This window comes from Odocoileus virginianus, chromosome 9, assembly GCF_023699985.2.
Source record: "Odocoileus virginianus isolate 20LAN1187 ecotype Illinois chromosome 9, Ovbor_1.2, whole genome shotgun sequence".
NCBI lineage: Eukaryota > Metazoa > Chordata > Mammalia > Artiodactyla > Cervidae > Odocoileus > Odocoileus virginianus.
This window is the reverse complement of record NC_069682.1, coordinates 42,666,565-42,680,766: the sequence shown is the minus strand read 5'-3', so window position 1 is coordinate 42,680,766 and position 14,202 is coordinate 42,666,565. Positions and strand designations below refer to the sequence as shown.

General features: G+C 47.8%; 1 protein-coding gene across 3 annotated transcripts in view; it reads left to right on the top strand.

Annotated features, from left to right (window-relative positions):
- The window catches only part of WDR37 (WD repeat domain 37), a 34,378-nt gene that overhangs the window by 11,116 nt on the left and 9,060 nt on the right, over positions 1-14,202 (top strand). For 2 of the 3 annotated variants that reach the window (XM_020883653.2, XM_020883655.2), the window contains exons 3-10: positions 2,119-2,215; positions 3,186-3,281; positions 3,551-3,615; positions 7,539-7,674; positions 8,784-8,855; positions 10,176-10,220; positions 11,615-11,691; positions 13,284-13,518. In XM_020883653.2, the coding sequence (XP_020739312.2) occupies positions 2,119-2,215; positions 3,186-3,281; positions 3,551-3,615; positions 7,539-7,674; positions 8,784-8,855; positions 10,176-10,220; positions 11,615-11,691; positions 13,284-13,518 (823 nt within the window). Of the gene's footprint in view, positions 1-1,194; positions 1,274-2,118; positions 2,216-3,185; positions 3,282-3,550; positions 3,616-7,538; positions 7,675-8,783; positions 8,856-10,175; positions 10,221-11,614; positions 11,692-13,283; positions 13,519-14,202 lie in introns of those variants that run through there. The other variant, XM_020883657.2, reaches the window with a different exon arrangement.

Below are 14,202 nucleotides of genomic sequence, written 5' to 3'. Positions count from 1 at the left end.
TCCCAGGGAAGAATACTGGAGTGGGTTTCCATTTCCTTCTCCAGGGAATCTTTCTGACCCAGGGATCAAACCCGTGTCTCTTGAGTTTCCTGCTTTGGCAGGTGCAATCTTTACCACAGCTGTAAAAGTATAAATACTGGGAATTCCCTGGTGGGCCAGTGGTTAGGACTCGACATTTCCACCACAGGGGGCATGGGTTCAATCCCTGGTCAGGGAACCAAGATGATCTGCCCCCCACCTCCCCCCCCCCCCAATATATATATAAAATCATCCCTTTGCAGTTAGAACTGATTCATCCACCACAGTGTTACAGGGAAATATGGCATAAATCTGAGAAATTGGCTCATTTGCTGTTGACCTAAGAAGCTGGGACGTGGAGGGTGTGCCGACAGGATGCAGCTGTGTGTGCTCAGAAACTGGTGCTGTTGCTGGCGGGTGGGAAACGTTCACTTAGGGTCCTCTTATGTACTGACTGGGTGAATAATGAATTGGTTACATTTTAACTTAATTTGGAAAAAAAATTGTAGATTGAAGGGGCCTCCAGAATGGCTTTGCCTGTTCTTGTGAGCTTGGGTGGTGGATGGCCACAGCGAAGTGCCACAGGTGGGAGGTTAAATGGCAGACGCTTTTTTCTCTGTGTCCTGGAGGTGGGTGGCTAGAGGTCAGGTGTGGGCAGGCCGGTCCTCCTGAGGCTTCCTTTTTGGATATGGACCCAATCTTCTGTGTCCTCACATGGTCCTCCTCGCTGGTGTCTGTCCTCATCTCTTCTGACAAGGAATGCTTGAACCAGAGCTGTGCAGTGAAACTTCTGTGGTGGAAGGTTTTGGATCTGTGCTACCTGTGTGGGCGCCCAGAGCCACATGTGATTGGTGGGACAGAGGAATTTAAAAATCGTTATTAATCTAGTTTTAAGGTTAGTCAGATGTGACCGTCAGCTCCCCCACTGGACAGTGCAGGTTGTCTAAGGAACTTTTAAATTGTTAGTCACCTCAGTTTCCAGCAGTGACCCTTTGTTGCCACCCCTGATGGCATCTTTGGGGATAACTCCGTGTGCGGGGCACGTGTTCTCAGGGCTTCCGTGCCGTCCCCATTGTGATGTAGAGCCAGCTGCCTCTCAGGTACCCCTTTGTGAGGGTCATTCAGAACCCTCCAGATGGGTCGGTGCCTGTGGGCGGACAGGCAGCTCCCCGGGCTGGTGGGGGGGGGGAGGTCGCTTGGTCCGGTCCCGTGGCAGCAACGGTTGTGATGGTGTTGGATGCGGGCACCTGGCATGGTAGGTGTGGCAGACCTCAGGTGCAGGAGTCTGATGCCTGGGGCATCTGAGTGGAGCCATGGGCGATGCTCTGGACGGGATTACAGGCTCTCAGCTGTCAGGCAGCCTTTATGGGAATTGGATTCTTGAGTCAGAAGCAAGAAGGCAGCGGTGTTAAGGGTGGAGTGGGAAACCCATGTCTACCCTGGAGGCACGGACCCAGGCTGGGAAAGGGGCCTGCCTCTTCCATGCCAGCTGTGCAAATGCAGACTCTTCTAGAAGCTTCACTGAGTCGTAGCTTCGTAGTGAAGCCCCTGCAGAGGCCTGGGACCTTCCATGCTGGTGTTTTCATGCAGCTGATTCACCTTTTGCTCTTATAGCTGAATTCACTTTTCTTCCTTGGAGCAATCTTTAAGTGCTGAGTAGAGTTACAGGAAGTGTCCAGTTTACTCTGCTTGGACCACAGTGGATGTAAGGACTGTGAGGCACCACTTACTAAGATTAACTTGTGATGCCACGTGCTGGAGCATAAGGGCTGTTCATAGCTTCATCTCCCACAGACTTGGAGATTTTGAATATGCTTGTCTCTGTCCTTGTAAAGGGAGTTATGTGTTTGAAGACCTGCTTGACCTCAAAACCTGTGCCATCCTGGGGAGCCATTTACACAATTTGTTTTTAGTTTCAGCTGTAGGAATTTGAAACTTAAAAGTTCTTTTGAGTGTTTATGTAGAAGAAATAAAATGTGTAAAGATATAAAATAAGAGCTTGAATGATAATTCCCTTTAGAGAAAGTGTACTAGTGCTCAGTGTCAGAGCTCCTCATTCACTTATTCATTCACTTTCAGCAGAAACTTCTTTCTCTGCAGGATTCTAAGCTGCCTTCCTCGGTTCGCAGTACTCTTCTGGAATTGTTTGGTCAAATAGAAAGAGAATTTGAAAACCTTTATATTGAAAACTTAGAATGTGAGTATTGCTCTTATTTTAAACACTTTTATAACCTGTCACTTCTCCATATGGATATTTGAGAGTTTCATCTCTGGGTCACATTCACCTTTGTACCCCTTTTCTGTTCTGCTTTCACGAGCTTGGGGGGCTTATGATGGCACTTGTTTACTATCTTCCAGCTCTGCACACTCAGGTCAGGGTCTGGGGGCAGGCGGGTGGGGGCATCTGTCTCCTGCTGGAGTGAGTTGTGACCACAGGTGAGGACAGAGGCCCATCTTGCTGGCGTTCCCACACCCCACGTCTCCCTCTCTTCCCCATCCACTGGCTTCCTCTTCCTTGAGTCCACTGTGATTCAGTACTTCCTCTTCCTTCTTCACCTTCCACTGTGATTCAGTACTTTTCTCTTCACTTTTTTTCTGTTTTTGGTCGCACCGTGTGGCTTGCGTGACTAGTTCACTGACCAGCGAGTGAACCCAGGCCATTGGCAATGAAAGCCCAGAGTCCTAACCATTGGACTGCTAGGGAACTCCCCAGTGTTGAGTTTTTTCTTTTTCCCCTTCAACTTTTAATCTCTGAGATGTGTAGCCCTCACTTGATGCTCTGGTGCCAGACAATAGTAACAATAGTCAGGTTTTGTTATTGTACGTTTCCCCTAATGATTTCAGGGGAGACTGTATTTTATTGAGTTTCAGACAGGACCAGAACAGTGTTTTTAAGTGCACAGAACAAGGTACAAAGGACGTGAACCCTGTTGAAATCCAGGAGCCCTGTTTGGGGGTCAGCAGCACAGTGTCTTTCTGGTGTGGCATGAGTGGTGGACTTTGTGTTTTGGAATGTCTTTGAGTTTTTTGGAACTCTGTGGCCATCCTCTTGTTTACTGGGATATCATTCACGTGCTTGTTTAGACAATTGTAACATGCAACATTTTTATGTGCTCAGTTTTGGAATTGGTGAATATACCTGAAAAGCACATTATTTTACTTTTCAGTGCGTAGAGAAATCGAGACTCTTAATGAGCGCTTAGCAGCTGAAGGACAAGCGATCGATGGAGCAGAACTGAGTAAGGGCCAACTCAAGACTAAAGGTGAGGCTGGCTTCCTGCGGGCGACTGCAGGGAGGAAGTCTGACTCCGGTGCAGGGAGGATTCGCTTCCTCTCCATGGTCAGCAGGCTTGAGTATCATCCCTTGGGTGTGGGTGTGGAAGGACGGGGAGGCTCCAGGAAGCCCGTTTCTCCTGGTGTGGACACACCCCGAGTTTGCACTGTCCTCCGTGTCCTCGAGCTGTCTCCCTGTCCCAGCTCTGATGTTCTTGCTTGTGTGATTTTCTTGACGGTTGGTTCTGTGTCTCTGCAGCTAGTCACAGCACCAGCCAGCTTTCTCAGAAACTGAAGACCACCTACAAGGCCTCCACCAGCAAGGTATGTGTGGCTCTCGGGCCATCATGAGTGTGTGGGTTTGCACATAGTGCGATGGGAAGAGAGGAACCTAATATTTAAGACAAGTATTGTCGATGTTAAGTGGCTCCAGGGCATAGGCACCTATGCTGCTTACTGTGGCTGACACATCATGTTTTAGTAAGTGTGGTCTTTTTTGTGGGAAAGTACATTTTTTATTGTTAATGTGGCTTGATAAGGAGATTCTGAATTCAGAGAAGCTTATAAATGGGTATAAAGCAATGGAACTTCCATTCTGAGTTGTAGTTACATTTTAGTTCATTTCTTCTTTAATTTGCAAAGTATGATTAAAAAGTGAAGGTCCAAAGGCAGAATAGAGACATTTGTCACATTTTGCTGTTTTATAAATCATCATCTAATCTTTTTAAAATGGGAAGGATTTAATTATTTGGGAATTAGTTTATCTCTGGGAGAATACTACTATGAAGTAATATTTTGAGGTGATTTGTGTGCATTTCTGCTTTGGGGTATTTGGAATAAACAAGATAAATTACCTGCCTAACTTAAACGAATGTTTAGTACTTTTGCTTAATCTTAGGAGGAAGTTGAAATTTGTGGTGAGTCTGCTATGAAGGCATAAATAGTTTTTGTTAGCTTTTTATTTTTCCCTTAAGTAACTTAAACTTGTATCCGCAGTGAGATGAACTACACTTTAAGGAGCAGCTTCAGTCTTAGGGTATTTCTGCTTATTTGAAAGTCTTTGGTAATTCTTTTTTTTAAATATGAATATTGCCGACATTTTCTTGTGTTTCCTTTGATAACTCTAGGATGTAAGTGGCTTATTAAAATTTTTTTGTTCTGTTATATCTAGCTTATGGTTAGTAGTTTTGAATTTTAAATAAATTAACTTTGGGTACTTTTTAAAAACGTCAAGTGACATTATGTTCTTAACTCATTTAACTTCTTGTTATGTTGTTTTGAATTCTATTGTTTATTTCAATCTATGTATACAGCGTATGGTCTTAGAATTCCAAAATTTTCTGATCATTTCTGAAGTAGAGGAAGAAAGGATTATATAGAGTCACCTCTTACTATGAGTAGTAAAACTTAAGATTTGAGCAAAGGTAAGGATGTGTACAATAATTGCTTTAAAAAATGTATTAGAAATACTAAAAGTCCCAGTCATTTTAGAGACTAAAAATTTATCTGAATTTATAAGGAACATACTAGTAATGATCTTAGTAGCCTGTGCACACACCTTCAAGAGTGAAAGTGAAATGGAGCCCAGGTCTGTTCTGCTGCAGCAAGTGTTCTTGGAGGAGCTGACGGGTTCAGGCTCCTCACCCCCAGCAGACCCGCCCCTCCTGGGGCCTGTGGACTGGCTCTGAGGCCTGTGGGGGCAGCACCACACGCTAACCAGCAGACTGTTTCCCAGGAACTTGTGAAATTGTTCACATGGGTTTTTATAAAGATAAGTTTCTTTTGTTGTGAAAAAACCTCTCTTTGTTGTTGGTCAGTCTTGCTAAGTCGTGTCCAACTCTTTGCTCCCCCATGGACTGTAGCTCGCCAGGCTTTCCTGTCCTTCACTGTCTCCTGGAGTTTGCTCAAACTCATGTCCATTGAGTCGGTGATGCCATCCAACTATCTCATCCTCTGTTGTCCACTTCTCCTCCTGCCCTCAATCTTTCTCAGCATCAGGGTCTTTTCCAGTGAGTCGGCTCTCTGCATCAGGTGGCTGAAGTATTAGAACTGCAGCATCAGTCTTTCCAAAGAATACTCAGGGTTGATTTTCTTTAGGATTGACTGGTTTGATCTCCTTGCAGACCAAGAAACTCTAAAGAGTCTTCTCCAACACCACAGTTCAGAAGCATCAGTTCTTTGGTACTGAGCCTTTTTCATGGTTCAACTCTCACATCTGTACGTGACTATGAATAGAACCATAGCTTTCACTATATGAACCTTTGTTGGCAAAGTGATGTCTTTGCTTTTTAATATGCTGTCTAGGTTTGTCATAGCTTTCTTCCCAAGGAGCAAGCATCTTCTAATTTCATGACTGCAGTCACTGTCCAAAGTGATTTTGGAAACCAAGAAAATAATATCTGCCACTTATTCTCCTTTTGTTTCTCCTTCTGTTTGCCTTGAAGTGATGGAACCGGATGCCATGATCTTAGTTTTTTGAATGTTGAGTTTTAAGCAAGCTTTTTAACTCTCCCAAGTCTTTGAGACCCCATAGATTATAGCCTGCCAGGCTCCTCTGTCCATGGGATTTCCAGGCAAGAATATGGGAGTGGGTTGCTATTTCCTCTTCCAGGGGATCTTCCAGACCCAGGGACCAAACCTGCATCTCTTGCATCTCCTTCACTGGCATCAGCAGGTGGATTCTTGACCACTAGTGCCACCTGGTGCTGGCGTGCTGCAGTCTGTGGGGTCATACATGACTGAGCAACTGAACGCTGACAGGGAACTACAACAGGCGCCACCTGGGACGCCCTTTGTTTTTTAGAGTAGTTTAAATTTTATTTTAGTGCAAAGGATAATTCAGAAGCATCCTTCTGCTTTTGCATCACAACTGTCCCCTGGAGGTAATTCAGTCTGTCTCATGGGCCTCTGTGCAGTTATGCCTGAGTCCATATTTGGAAAGCAGTGATTCAGTGGTCAGAATGTGGCATGCACCTGGAAGCAGCGCCTGAGACCATCTGCTTGACGTCATCAGCTGCAATCCCTCTCCTCCAACTTCACTGGAAACGTGGTTGGCACGAGTCTCGGCCATGACCCGCGTTTCTGCTGGGCAAGTGGGGGCAGTTCGTATCTGAGAAGTTGCCCACCACTTGTCATGGGCTTTGTCCCCGCCCCTCCTGAAAGTGTCTGGATGGCTTGTGGGATGTCAGTCCCCCAACCAGTGATGAACCTATGCCCTTGGCAGTGAATGTGCAGAGTCCTGACTGTGGCACCACCTGGGAAGTGCTGTCCCTCCTTTTACACTTAAGCCAAGTCAGGAGTGTGTACTGAAGAGTGAATTTGTCTGCTGGAAGTCTGTTTCAGCCTTTCACTGTGTCAGGAATCGTTTGAAGACTCATCCTGGTGGTGGTGCAATAGTGGATTGTGTTTTAAGTGTTTATATAAAAAATAAATGTAGATGCATTTTTAGTGCTTTGCTAAATCAGTGTTTAAAGTAACTGTAGAATACCTCCCACTTTTTTTTTAACTTGGTTTTACCATTTCAGTATTCTGATTAACTTTAAAGGCAGAAAAGCCATCTTTTATCCCAGAACAATTAAAAAACCAAACCCTTTGTGTTTTGTTAGCGTCTCCCTCAGGCCCTTCCTTTATGAGAGAAAGGGGGTACTGCGTGCTGTGTGGGTCACATAGGATGCCACCTCCTGACCGCTGTGCCTGAGTGTTCGTGCCAGCCTGTGTGCTGCCTGAGGCCAGGGCCCGCTGGCCCTGCCCTGCCCTGCCCCCTGCCCCCTCCGGTGCAGGACTGGCTGAGACCGTGCTCAGTGACCTCACCTGTTACCTTTTCATTCCTTCCCGCCTTAGATTCTTTTTCTCCTGGTCATGTGTTTGGTGTGAATTACTAAAAATAAGAAAAGACAGATCTCCCAATAGTAAGAGTAATTAGGGTTAAGGATTTGGGGTATAACTTCCTGACTTTTTATGTCCTTTTTTTTTTTTTGAGAATTTGGAAATGTTGTGTGATAGTTTGGGTTTGTGTATGAGGACATGTAAGGACAGACAGGCAAGCAGGTGGTCGGGGGTGGTTGTGGGGTTCTTCTGAGGCCTTTGTAAGGGCTTTGCCCTGCTTTGTGAGATCCAACTGCACCTACACTATGTTGCTATAATGTTTTAAATTTTCTTTTCAATGATTTATGCATTTTCCAGACACATTGTCTTATTTTTTTTTTTTAACTGAAACACTCGCTCAGTAAATTCCATCACAATTTCAGATCGTCTCCAGCTTTAAGACCACCACATCCCGGGCAGTGTGCCAGCTTGTGAAGGAGTACATCGGCCACCGGGATGGCATCTGGGACGTCAGTGTGGCAAGGACGCAGCCCGTGGTGCTGGGGACGGCGTCTGCTGGTGAGTCTGGAACCACCCCAGCCTGGAGCAGGGCTTCCCGTAGAGGCAGCACGGCCAAACGCTTGGCTATGTGCCTATCGGCATCTGAGTGAGTGGCTGCGTTTGGAACCACTCACTGTCCGGGACACTGTCCAGTGACACAGGGTGGATTGCCTCTCCATGGCTCTAGGTAGTTGTGATTGGCTTTCTTGTCAGCCGTGGTCAGTGTACATTTGCTTTGATAGTGTATTTCACTTTTCCCCACTCGAGAGGTCCCTCCAAGGACGTGCTGTGTGGTCTGACAGCGCCATGCTGGCCTGGTGTACGGGTTCCACTGCCAAGAGTCCTGGGGCGGAATCAGAGAGCTCGTTCTCCTTGGAGAGAAAGTGTCTTCTGAGAGCTATTAACCTAATAACCCTTCAGAGAAAGTTCCTGAAATTAAAAGTGTACTTACTTGCGGAAAAGGAGGGCCAACTTGTGAGAAGTTATGCGCTAAATCCAGCCTTTTTGAGTGGAAATAGGAAATGTAAAGTCATTAGAATGATGAAGTTTTCTGTTGTTTAAAACTGTGTTTATACATGAGCACCCCAGATTATTTTGGAAATTTTAGCTTAAAGGATACAGATTCTCTTTTATGATTATTTCTGAAATCTCACGTGGATAATCAGCACTTTTTATCAGGTTTCCTTAATGAGTGTCCTTTTTATCTTTGTTTTGGAGAGGTCCACAGAGCATGGATTATCTCAGATAATTTGGAACTGGACTTGGGTGCTACTTGCATTTGAATATAGCTTGATGTTCTGAAAAGTCTTACTATTTCAGCAAGGTGACGAGCCTGTGACCCATGGACCCTGGTGTCTCAGGTCCCAGGCCTGGTGCTGGCAGCATGGCCATGCCCCGGGAGTCAGGTCCCCAGGTTCCCCTGCCAGTTCCCCTGCCAGTTCCATGGCCTTGGGTGGGTCACTGGCCCCCTGTCTTCTTGTATCAGTTGGATTACAGAGGAGTGTGAGCAAAATCCCATGAGGTACTAGTGGTGATGAAACTTCTCAGCTTTAGAGTTTTTATCCTCATCTTTAATTAAAAAGACTAATGTTGGCAGCAACTCACTTCTCTTTGTTTGGATCTTGCAGATCACACGGCTCTGCTGTGGAGTATCGAGACGGGGCGGAGCCTCGCCAAGTACACGGGCCATGTGGGGTCAGGTGAGCCGTAGATCGCGGGGTGTCCCCTTATGGGGGCCGGGCCTCGGCCTCTCGCCTTGCATGGTCTGGGACTGACGTGTGTGCACTGGCTTCGCACTGTCCAGTTGCCAAGGCTCCGTGGTGCAGAGGTGATGTATGTTGGCCCTGTGGGTGCTGGTGCCCGCTGGGCTCCTTGCTGTGGGCACCATGGACTGTCCCACTCACCCCTCTTCCTTCCAGCGCCCTGGCTCTGGGCTTGTGTGTCGTTGCCCCTGGCCAGCTCACCCTTCACCCCTCACACAGACTTGGTGGTGGTGTCCATTACCCGCATCCAGGGTCCGCCATGTCCCCCACGGACTTGGGTGAGCACCGCCTCTCCCCCTCCTCCCTGGCACCTCTCCTGTCCCATCAGTGGGGGTGTACCGCTGTCTCATCGGGGCTGTGGGCCAGGTCCTGCTTGGCCCCCCACCCTGCCTCGTCCACCGTCCCCTCCAGCTGGACCCTGGTCCATCTCCCTCAGGACCGTACCTGGGGGCTGCTGCTCCTGCAGTGGGTGTGACATGCTAGAGTACTCAGCCTGAGCATTAAGAAAGTGTTAGCTTGTGTGACAAACCCACGGGGGCCTCATGTGCATCCTTCTCACTGCCCATCTCCACTTCTCAAAGTCAGCCACTTGAAACAGTTTTAAATCTTCTGTTCTTTCCTTCCATTTAGAAAAATAGCCCGTCTTATTGTTTCTTACTTTTTTGAGTTTTAGACGAGAGAGGGACTCCTGTTAAGAAGGGAGATGGGCTCTGTGCTCCATGTCCTCATCACAGCATAGTGCGGCCCACAGCTCCCCGGGCACGTGCCCCGTCATCAACGCACAGTGCGGCCCACAGCTCCCCCGGCATGTGCCTCACTTGCAGTCCCCAGCTTTGCTGTCCTGAAGAGAGTAGTGGTCTTATTTCTGTGCAGATCGTGAACTCAAGGCTTCCCTGGAGGGTGGGCGTGTGGGCAGTGAACAGTGTCCCTCACCATAATCTACCTCTGCCTTTTGTAATTAAGTTTTCTTTTTTCATCCTGGTTTACTTTCAGCTCTCAGTGACTTCTCAGTGTTTAAGAGATCAAGTATTGTTTTCTTGTGTAGCCGATTCTTGAGTGATTTGGTAGTTCATATTTAGTTATTTTGTGTTGTATTTCTGTTCTCTTTATTCATAGCTTAATGGAATGAGACTTAATATTGAACTATTATAATTCTTTAGATTTTAAATTTAACCTTACAACATACACTGTAGCTGTAATAGATATCGATGATATATTCTTATTGTAAACCTGTTTTTCAACATTTTTACTTTGCAGTGAATTCCATAAAATTTCATCCATCAGAACAGTTGGCACTCACTGGTATGTTGATTTTTTTTCTTTATTGAATAGTTACTGCTGATCTGAAAACATCTGTCATTCCTTTTCTTATCAGTAGCATCAGGATTAGCCATGCTATTCACAGAAGTTGGTCGTTAGTAGACATTTCACAAGTTGCATGAAAAATGAATAAAGAAAACAACACCAAGGGTTATTTTTAACCAGCAGTGGCTTGTGAGTTAGTTTGGTTCTCCTGGAGGTCTTTTTACAGAGCCTATCTCTGCTGTCCACTCTCTGGCTCTCAGGCTCTCTCAGACCTCGTGGGCATAGAAAGGAGGTCAGCGGTCCTGGGTTGGGCACCTGCAGGGCTCATATCTTCACTTCTTCCCGAGTGGTCCTCTCAGAAAGAGCTGTGGTTCCTTGGGTTTGTCTTCGCCTCACCTAATGGTCTCACAAACACTTTCATGGTCCCACTGAGGAGTTAGCCCATAAAACTGTGTGACCCTCTGTAACCTGAAGGGTGAATGTGTGTCTAAACCAGTGATCAGCAGGCTTTTCTGTGAAGCACCAGAGTACCTGTTTTCATCTTGAGGCTGGTTTGAACAGGCCTGCACCTGTGGACAGGTGACAGCTAGTGAACGTCTGAGCTGACCTCTGGGGAGCAGTCAGCTGGGAGTGAAGCCTTGTTATGGGGGCTGTTTGTTGTGCAATCGGGGAGCTGGAGGGAGACCAGGGACAGCTGGGCTGGAGAGAGGGGGTTGAAGTCGAGACGTGTCAGGAGGCTGCGGTGGGGACAGAAACTGGCAGAGTGGCAGCCTGGGGAGAGGAGGCACATGGGGCTAGGACTGGATGCCAGCTCGAGAGGCCGGAAGGTCAGGGCACTTTGATGCCACAAGGCCCATGCTGCTGTCCGCTGCTTTCGGGGAGCTTTGCAGCTAGGGAAGGTGGAGTCCAGACGGTGCTCCTGTGTGGAGTGGAGGTGGCCCTTTGGCACGTCTGCAGGCCATCTGTGCCTCTCAGCAGCCCTCTGTCTTTCCTGGGTCTGAGCACCCCTCGAGGCCTGGCTACTGACATTGAGGTCTCGGTGCCAGCTGCTCTCTGACCGGGGCGAGGTGCCTCCTGGTTCAGCGGACGGGATTGTGCACTCGAGTTACTGTGGACTTGGGTGTCTGTCGTCTTAGATTAGCCAGGTGGGGAATGAAATCCACGCCTTGTGAGTTTTCTGAACCTTCAGAGCTTTCCACTTTGGGATTGGGGGAATTATTTTTATAGGTAGTTATCTCTGGGCACCTTTGCTATTTCTGGGAGCATCTCAGAAGAACCTGTTTAAGTCAGGTTGATCCCTTGTGATCTCTCAAGGAGTGGACTTAACCGGGCCTCACCCGTGCTTGTCTGGGTGCCGGGTAATGCCCCCCTCTCCTGCCTTCTCTCCTCAGCCTCTGGAGATCAGACTGCCCACGTGTGGAGGTATGCAGTCCAGCTGCCTGCTCCTCAGCCTGCGGCCGACTCTAGTGTAAGCAGCACGTTTACTTACCCTGAAAGCACGACCCGGGGTATGTCGGTGGGTTCTGGACATCTGTGAGTTTTAGGAGAAACTTAATGGTATCTGTTGTGGACTGAATGTGTGTGTCCCCAAATTCATAGGTTAGAACCCTTACCCTGGGGGGCTCTCCGTGGAGATGGGCCTCTGAAGAAGTCACTAAGGTCAAGTGAGGTTGCAGGGTGGGGCTCTGACCAGCAGGATTGGTGTCTGGAGGAGAAGAGGTGCCCGAGGGCTCCCTGTGCTGCTCCCTGCGTGCACCGAGCAGAGGCCAAGTGAGGCCACCGTCTGCCTGCCAGGACACCAGCCAGGTGCAAGCCCTCCCCACAGGCCGCCCAGCAGACCAGGGTGTGTGTCTGTCTACATCTCCTGTGTTTGCATTTACTTTCTTCTCCACAAAAGTTATAACATTTACATATATTAGTCCTTTAATTTTATGCTTAGGTTAAGTTTTTAGTGTTTTATATATTTGATTGTAGACAACTGGTTTGTCTGTCATGTGAGATAAACCCTTTAGGTCAGTGGGGTGTGTGATGTCATTGTTACATGGGTTAAGTTTTAATGTTGGTGACAAGTTAGGTTGCCTGTTGAGAAGAATGGACCACAGGTTTAAACCACAGACCGCCCAGTTCCTACCTGTCCTGTCAGATGTAGTTGCACCGTGTCAGCTCTGTGCACACGGGGGCCCTCCCTGCGCTGCTCCCGCAGGTGGGGGTCCTTGCAGGCCCAGGTTGCTGGGTGAGTTCACGTGGTCTAGCAGAGGTTAGATTTCTGTTTATGTTTTGGCTGTAATTGTTAGAGGGTGATAGTAATCTCCCAGTTTTCCTATTTTTGCCTGTGATGATTACTTTTCTCTTTTTAAACCTTTTAAACCTTGTTCTGTTTGGAGATGGGTTAAGTAATTAATAAATTCCAGTAATGAGTAAGAGTGAGCTTTCTTTAGGTAAGCAGTCTTAGCAATTCATTTTTTAAAATTTACTTTTAATTTTTGGCCATGCTGGGTCTTTGTTGCTGCGAGGGTTTTCTCTAGTCGTCGTGAGCGGGGGCTACTCTCTAGTTGTGATGCACAGACTTCTCATTCCAGTGAGTTCTCTTGTTGCAGAGCATGGACTCTAGGGTGCATGGGCTTCGGTTCACAGCTCCTGGGCCCTGGCGCGCAGAACTTGATAGTTGTGTCTCTCGAACTCAGTTGCTCCGAGGCATGTGGGGGCTTCCTGGATCAGGGATTGAACACGTGTCTTCTGCATTGGCAGGCGGATTCTTTACCACTGAGCCACCAGGGGAGCCCCTTAACAATTCGTTTTTAACTGAGTGTGTTATGTATGTATTTTTTATTTTAACAGAGACTTTATTTTAACTCTGCTGTGTTTGTAGATGTGACACACATATTGTGTGTCCATGTGGTGTGTACTCACACATGGTGCGTGTGCAAGTTTACTTGTGCCAGGTGTCCGCTGGGTCAGTCATAATGGTGGTTAAGTCCTGGAAGGATAGGCGGTAGTGGTCTGACTGTGCAGCTGGTCTGCAAGGTCAGGATCCCCAGGGACCCACCTCTGCTTCCCCAGCTCTGTGGTGAGGACGAAGTGGAGTGCTCCGACAAGGACGAGCCTGATGCAGACGCCGACCCCTCCAGCGAATGTCCCACCATCCGGGCACCACTGACATCTCTGAAGAGCCACCAGGGCGTGGTCATAGCTGCTGACTGGCTGGTTGGTGGGAAGCAGGCAGTGACAGCCTCCTGGGACAGAACGGCCAACCTGTACGATGTGGAGACGTCAGAGCTCGTCCACTCCCTGACAGGTGCGTCATGTGGGAGGGACTTCTCGTCTGGATTGAGTGTTGGCACCGCTGTGATTTTCAGAGATCCTCCTGAGAAATGGAGCCATAAGTGGTTAAATTTATCTTATCTTCGGGGGGTGTAATTACACCTAGAGACATACAGTTTGTAGATATTTGAATGTGGTTGGTGTGTTAGCTTTTTTTTTGCTTTAATTTCCACACACTTAGTATCTTAAAATAACACGAATTTATAACAAAACTCCCTGGCCAGGAGTTTTGGGCATGTGCTCGCTGACGCTCTGATTCTCAGGGTGTCATGGGTAGGATGTGAGTGCTTGCGGGGTTGTGCCCTCACCTGAGACCTGCGGTCCTCTTGCTGCCATTGCAAGGATCCCTTTCCTGTGGCCGTTTCTCTGCCGGTTTTTGGCTGGGGGCAGCTTTCAGTACCTGGAGGCGGCTGCAGCCCCCCTCCCCCGGCCCTGCCAGAGGCTTCTCACCATATGCTGTTGGCTTTCCTCCAGGCCAGCAGGAGTGGATCTCTCTCGGGACCCTTAAAAAGGCCCACCTGACTATGGCAGGCCACCTAGGAAGTCTGTCTTTTTCTTTTTTTTGACTAACTGAAAGCCATGCGATTTGGAGGCCTTAAGTCATATCTGCAAAACCCATTTTGTGTTATAATGTACTAAGATCACCACAACACCGTCC